Source organism: Mustela nigripes, chromosome 12 (genome assembly GCF_022355385.1).
Source record: "Mustela nigripes isolate SB6536 chromosome 12, MUSNIG.SB6536, whole genome shotgun sequence".
In the NCBI taxonomy this organism is placed as follows: domain Eukaryota; kingdom Metazoa; phylum Chordata; class Mammalia; order Carnivora; family Mustelidae; genus Mustela; species Mustela nigripes.
In genome coordinates, this window is record NC_081568.1 from 74,264,919 (window position 1) to 74,272,671 (window position 7,753).

General features: G+C 42.7%; 1 protein-coding gene across 1 annotated transcript in view; it reads right to left on the reverse strand.

Moving 5' to 3' along the window:
* Positions 1–602: 602 nt before the first annotated feature.
* SPOCK1 (SPARC (osteonectin), cwcv and kazal like domains proteoglycan 1) overlaps positions 603–7,753 on the reverse strand; it is a 501,413-nt gene continuing 494,262 nt past the window's right edge. The window contains exons 10-11 of the mRNA XM_059417623.1: positions 4,790–4,927; positions 603–4,141 (exon numbers count right to left, since the gene is read on the reverse strand). Of these exons, the coding sequence (XP_059273606.1) occupies positions 3,951–4,141; positions 4,790–4,927 (329 nt within the window). The 3' untranslated portion in view covers positions 603–3,950. The remainder of the gene's footprint in view (positions 4,142–4,789; positions 4,928–7,753) is intronic.

Genomic DNA, 7,753 nt, shown 5'->3' on the forward strand with positions numbered 1-7,753 from the left:
TTGTCAATCCACAGATTGTCTGTAAAATCTACTCCATGGGGTAAAGGAACAGAATTATTCATAAGACAGTGTCTACCTTAGCTTTTGGCAAAATTACTCACTAAGGGTATAATTAAGTCATAGGCACACTGGCCCGAATGTGAATAAAGCTGGAAAGGAAATAATTCCTGTTCCAATTTGGGTGCTTTCTGATGTTTGACAAGCCTCTGGTATGTTAATCCATGAACTGAAGAAAACTCAGAATCCCCTGTAAAGAAGAATTTCTTTCTTTCTCTTTTCTTTTCTTTAGGAGAATTGGAGAATAACTAATGGGAGGGAAAGAATAAGCAGAACTGGGAAAGTTTAAGGTTGTCAACAGGATGACAACACAAATCTGATAGGTAAAAATGAAGTAACACAGTGGAAAAGCTGCAAACATAGGGGTTAGGAGGTTTGGTTCTAGACTGTGTGGGCACAGGATGCACTGAGAGGGGCCAGGGCAGGCTGGACTGCCAACTGGTCTACCTCCCCCGTCTGCCTATGCTGTTTGTCCTCCAAAGACTGAGCATGGCCACGGCTCAGTGAGAAGACATGCAAGCTGAGAAAATACACACACTCAGATGTTGCAGACAAATCAAAATTTATTGAGACAGACAGAAATGCACCTACTCAGGACTACAGTTAAGCATTTACTATTAACCAAAGAGTCGTGTTCACATTCCAGAGAAGTCTACGTGGAAAAGCATTCAGAATTTACTAGAATTTTTCTACATCACTATTTCATCTACAATAGGGACAACAAAATGACACTCAGGATTTGGTGGGCTCTCATTACAATGCTACACATTGAACAGGGACAAACATCGGTGACTTTGAGAAAAAGGTATAAAAAGACCAAAACCACCCACTGTAGAAAGGGCTCTTAGATGTTAGATGTTACTGTACAATGTGGTCAAGGTGGGAAAAAAAAAAGTGTGAATGGCATTCTGGGAAAAGTGGAGGGGCAGACCTGGACAGACACTTAGTCATTCACTGCTGGGCATGGGGAAATGGGTGTAAAGAAGGGAAAACTGGTAACAAAATCTCAGGTTGAGTAGTAAGGTATTCCCATGCCTAGAATATCTGTGGAATTAAAAAGACATCAATATGGCAGACAACTAACCATGGTGGAAGAAAATTCTGGGATTTAGGGTCAATGCTGAGGCAACAGTATTAAATAAAAGAACCACGTGTGGAATAAGAATAAAGCTGTTTAGTAGAGTGCGCGCAGAAATGAGTGAGTGAGGATTCAGTTCAATACCTGTCTCAAAGAAAGGGACTGGATTATCACGGTATTATTTTTGTTTAATCAAGAATTTTATGTATACTTAGTCACTAGCAAAAGGACTCCTGCCCAAAAAGAGGAAATCACAAATTCTACCTCTAAGGATAAGGTAACTAGAAAATCGAATGTTTAGTTCTTGTGAAAAGCAGCAAAGCCCTTTAAAAATCTGTCATGCCAAAGTGAGGCATGCAAAGTGGTGTTAATGTTGCTCCATTGATTTGGGGTTCCAGTCTTAGGAGGGCTTTTTATTTACTATTTTAATGAATCAAAACATCTTCTTGGAATATCTTTGAAAACAAGCATCTCGTTACCTTACTGGGAACTGACTGCTGAGCCCACTCTTCTCCATCGTTAAGTTAATGCTAAGAATCTTTAAGTGTCATCTTAATTTGACACTTGTCATAAGATAATTAGGCAAATTAGAATCAGTGGTTCTCTGTTCCTGGAAGTTTTTCTAAGTGAAAGCAATTTGTCGCTTTTAATTTGTTCTCTTGTGCGTTTTTCCAAGCTCAGAGGAGACAGTAACGATGGTTTTCTTTAATGGCCTAAACTGAATTTTTTTAATATGTCTTGATTCTTGTATACACTCTATTATAATCTAGCTGCAATTAAGCACCTGTTTTCTGAATTACCACCTCAGTGTTTTGTTCAAGTGAGGGAAAACAATTGAAAGAGAGGTGATGGAGTTGCCATCCCAATACAGAGTTCGTCTCCATTCTCGCTCTACGGAGGGTCTTGGTGGTACCCATGTCTCCTGGGCCAAAGAAGTTGGTTGTATCACGTATATTCATTTCCCTTCTGAGACTAAGTCTAGGAATGATGCCACTGTGGCCAATGCTAGAGTTAGAAAATGCTGGTTTGAAGGCAGCTTGGTAAAGTACAAAGAAATGGTCCATTTGAGGTGGGGGCGGGGGGTTGGTCAGCTACTGCCATGACCATGGTTCGGCTGAGTGTATTTTTTGCCTGAGTTTACGTGGTTGTCTTGTGGATGGGCTGGAGCTCAGGAGGAAAGGAAGATAAACCAATGTGGGCTACAGAGCCTTGGTGGGGGAGGCGTTGATGAGGGTCACCAGGTACTTGGAACCCGGTGGGGCAGGTGCTTAAGGGTCTGAGGTACTGAACTAAATGGGGCCACTTTGAAGACTAGTCTTTGGTACTTAGATCTGAGCCAGCTTGATAGGGGCAGAAATCCTTGAAATGATAGAGAGGCTGACCCTACCAAATTTGGAGACAGACTGTAATCATGAGCTGACTTAGGGAAAAGAAACGCTGGTGGACAGCTTGCTTCATCAGCCTCTTGACACTGGTGCAGGTGTGGGGATGGGGTAAGGAGTAGCTCTTAAAGATCCAACCCTAGCTTCCAGGTGCTATGATGAAGTTCTTTGTGGCCTCCCTTTGGGATTTCTTTTTAGTAACGATGAGTGGTATAAAATCTGTACAGCTTGTGTACCCTTGCTATGATCTGTGGATAGAAATGGGGCAAAAGCAAAAGATGAGGTTAAGAATCCTGAATTTTCTTCTGCTAAGGAACACTGTGGTATTGTCTTCTTGGGGAGCAGGGGACGTGTATCCGTGCCTTGGGAAAAGCCCTTGCGTCGGTAGGGAAGGTAGGAACCCGTGGCAGACAGGATTGCTGCAGCCCCGGGGAGGAGGGGAAGGGAAGCTTTGAGCCGAAATGAAAAAGATGGCTTGTGAAGTTGCCCATGTGGGAGTCTCATGGCTTCTGCAAGGAAAGTGATTTAGGCGGACAGAGGCTTATCCAAATCAAAGGGCTTCCAGTAACTCTCCTAATGCATAGGGAAAGGAACCTCCTCAGCCTGCAGGCTACAAGTGCTAACTCTTAGTGCAAAAAAAGAACTTCTGATCTACATTTCTTATTCCAGAAATTGTGATCCAGGTCTGGACAAGCTGACAAATTTATAATTGTGTTTCAAATGAGTTTCAAGAAGATACTGAAGTGCTTTTTCTGAGTGGTGTGTGTGTGTCTTGTACACACAATCTACTCTGTACATACAGACATCCTTAGGCATGTACAGAGAAGCATCCAGACACCTTTGTTCATGAGGAAAATCAATTCCCCGAAGGAACTCTTGACTGAATTAAGGCTGTTGTTTGTAGGAAGCCAGATAGAGTGATATGAAAAAAGAATTTTTAATTATTACCACGAGGGGTGGTGGGGATAGGGCAGAAGAAAGTACAGTGTGGTGTGTTTTCCACGACATCTACAGGACACAAGAAAAGCACTTAGACACCGTAAGGCTGGGAACCATGCTGGAATGACCACTGGTGTGGGTAATCGAAAAGCATCTTGGACGTTTACAAGGTGGGGGCTCCCTGCACGGTCAGAATCCCACAACCTTCACATGCGCGTTGCACAACTCTCACGGGAGGGAAGGAGGCTCCAATCCAGCTCAGCCAGCCGCTCCCCTGTCTAAATAAAAACAGAACACAACACCCTTCTTCCCACACAACTGTATGCAAGACCAGAATGTTCGGGGGACAAGGAGCGGTCTTCCAAACCTCAGGTCGGGTACAGAGAGCAACAATGGAGAAGAGGCCTTGGTGCTGTGGGGTCTTAGATACAAATGCCGGAGTAGGAAGTGACTTGCCGGTCGGTGCAAACCTCGTGTCCTCTTCCTCGTGGGGACTACCAGATGTAGCCCACCTCGTCCTCTTTGTCGTCGTCCTCATCCTCGTCATCCTCTGTCACTGCCCGGGTGTGCACCCTCAGCTTCCCGGATCTGTCCTTTGGTCCCAGCTCCCGCTCGTCCTCCAGGTCATCCAGCAGGACCACAGCGCCGCCACTGCCAAAATCCCCCGAGGTCTCCTGCTCCTCTTCTGAAATGAGAAGACAAAAGGAGAGATGGGAGGTTAGTTGCTGTGGGTCCTTTTCATGCAACTTAAGCATAGGGAGAAACCATGCAGTTTACTCTCTGAATATTGGATCATCTCTGTGTGGATGTGGTTAGTTGACATGGCATGGGCCACAAGCTTTGTGAGCCCCAGAGGTCCGGAGATGCTTCTGCCTTCTTGGGGAGAACCCTTGGGGTTTAGTGAAGTTGTGCGCTGTCAAAAAATGTGATCCAGTCCCCTGGTCACGGTGAGTCCCTGCCCCTCAGAAAGCTAGCTATGCCTAACCTCATGTGATTTCAGGGTTCTTGTGTCTGCACTGTAAAGTTGTTCCCTGTGGAGGTGCCTGGGTGGCTCAGTCATTAAGCCTCTGCCTTCAGCTCAGGTCATGATCCTGGGGTCCTGGGATCGAGCCCTGCATGAGGCTCCCTGCTCAGCAAGGAGCATACTTCTCCCTTTCCCACTCCCATTGCATCTCTCTCTTTCAAATAAATAAATAAAATCTTAAAACAAGACACAACTGTTCACTCTAGACCACAGATAGGTCTCCAGACTCCTCTGCCCAGATCTTCATACAGTCAAGACCTGCCATTCAACAGAGGTCACTGAGGGGCTGACGCAGAAGGCCCTACTCACCACAGCTCACAGCGCCCTGTTTCCTGGAGCCGGCCAGCTCGTTGCCGTATTTATCCACACACCAGCACTGGCCCGTGCTGCCGTGGCACTGTGTGGCTTTGTAATAGCCCTCCTCGTTACACCGAGGGATGAACACTCCTGAGGGAAGACAAAGTCCAAACTGAATACACGTGCTCAGAAACTCAGGGTTAATGGCCCCCAAGAAAGAAAAGAGGGCTGAACACATCAGATGGAATTTCCAGCAGAGATAGTAGGGGGAATGGAGCGGCTGGTTATTGTTTTATCAAGATTTACAGGGTCCTGGATGGGCTCAAGGTGAGACAGGATCCCATCGTGGTTAAGTTTTTATTTTTCCCTTTAAAATGCTGATAATTTTTTTTTTAAATTTTAGCATAACAGTATTCATTGTTTTTGCACCACACCCAGTGCTCCATGCAATCCATGCCCTCTCTAATACCCACTACCTGGTTCCCCCAACCTCTCTTTCTTAAGAGTTTCCCAGTCTTATGGAGACAGGATTGAGATGGAGCACTGTGGAATGTCCAGTGTACAGCAACATTTGACTTACGTACTCTGTGAGGTGATTATTGCAGTCAAGGTAATTAACATCCATCCTTCTGTATGATGAGAACTCTTAGGATTTGCTACTGACAACTTTAATATGTACCACAGCAGTGGTGACTATAGTCTTCACACCATACATTAAATTCCTAGTCCTAACTTGTAACTGGAAGTGTGTACCTTTTGACCACCTTCCTCCAGTTCTCCCTGCCTATGGTAACTACCGGTTTGGCATCCTTTCCTATGAGTTGTTTTAGGTTCCACATACAGGTAAGATCATATGCTACTCGTCTGACTTACTTCGCTTAGCATCTTGTCCTCCGTCTCATTCCATGTTGTCACAATTGGCAGGACTTCCTTCTTTCTATGGTGTATAATATTCTATTGTGTACACATACACACACAATAGTTATTCAGTGATCCGTCAGTAGACCCCTAAGTTGTTGCCATTTCTTGGCTATTGTAAATAATTCTGCCATGAACCCGGGAGTGCAGATATCTCTTTGATATGATGTTATTTCCTTGGGATATATTCTGAATAGTGGAATTGCTCGGTTATAGGGTAGTTCTATTTTAAATGTTTTTATGACCCTCCATACTCCTTTCCATAGTGGCTGTAGCAGTTCGCATTCACATCAACAGCACACGAAGCTTCCCTTTTCTCTGTGACCTCACCAATATTTGTTGTCTGTTGTTGCTTTGATGATAGCCACTGTGACTGTGAGGTGGTTATCTCATTGTGGTTTTGGTTTGCATTTCCCTAGTAATTAATGACATAGAGCATCTTTTGTTGTACCTGTTGGCCATCTGCATGTTATCCATTCTGGGTGCTTGGGTGGCTCAGTTGGTTAAGTGTCTGATTCTTGGTTTCTGCTCAGGTCATGATCTCATGGGTGGTGAAATCAAGTCCAAATCAGGCTCTGTGCTAAGTAGAGAGTCTGCTTAAAGGTTCTCTCCCTCTGCCCCTTCTCCTACTCTCTTTCTCTCAAGTAAATAAATGAATCTTTAAAAAAATGTCTATTCAGATATTCTACCCATCTTTAAATCAGATTTTTCTTTGCTATTGAATTGTGTGAGTTCTTTAAGCCTTTGTCAGATACATGGTTTGCAAATATTCTTTTCTTGTTCTGTAGGTTTTAATTTTAGTGATAATTCTGCTGTTCAGAAGCTTCTGTAATTTTTTATTGTTTGTGCTTTTGGTGACCCATCCAAAAAATCATTGCCGAGGCCCATGTCCAGGAGCTTTTCCCCTATGTTTACTTTTCAGAGTTTTATGGTTTCCATTCTTACATTTAAGTCTTTAGTCCATTTGGAGTTTATCTTCTACCACTCATAAAAATTGAGATATAGTTTCAATCTTTTATATACATTCAATTTTCCTAGCACTATTTATTTAAGAGATTGTCTTTTCTCCAGTGAATATTCTTGGCTCCCTTACTAAGTCTAAGTTGACCTTATATACGTGAATTTATTTGGGGGCTCTTGATTCTGTTTCCTTGATCTTTCTGTTTTGATGCCACCATGGCATTTTGATAACTATACCTTGATAATTTGCTTGAAATCAGGAAATGTGATGTCTCCTACTTTGTTCTCCTTTCTCAGGACTGCTTTCCCTATTTGAGGTCTTTGTGGTTCTGTATGGATTTTAGGATTGTTATTTCTACTTCTGCAAAAAATTCCATTGGACTTTTGGTAGGTATAGCAATGAATTTGTAGACAGCTTTGGGTAATATGGATATTTTAACAGTATTAACTCTTCCAATCCATGAACATGGGATTCCTTTTAGTTTATTTGTGTTTTGATTTATTTTATCAGTGTCAGATAGTTTTCAGTGTATAGATCTTTCACTTCATTGGTTAAAACACAGCAACTACAAACAAAGAAAATCTTACTTATTACTTTCCAACTTGGATGCCATTTGTTTCTTCTTCTTGCCTGACTGTATTGGCTAGGACTTGCAGTACTATGCTGAATAGGAGTGTTAAGCGTGGGTAGTATTGTCTTAGTCTTGATCTTAGAGGAAAAGCTTTCACCCCTTCACCATGGGTATGATGTTGGTTGTTGTATATGGTGTTTACTATGTTGAGGTTTGTTCTTTTTATATCTAATTTGTGTTCAAAGTCAAAAATGGATGTTGAATTTTGTCAAATATATTTTCTGTGTCTGTTACGATACCAGATTCTATTACTATGATGTATTTTGAACCATCCTTGCATCTCAGAATTAAATCCCATTTGATCATGGAAATTATCCTTTTAATGTACTTCTGAGTTTGGTTTACACCTGGAAACATCTTAGAAAAAAGCAAGTATGTGAACCCCACCCCAGGTCTGCTGAACCAGATACTTTGAGAAAAGGACCTAGAAATAATATTATAATAATGTGTGTGTGTGTGTGTGTGT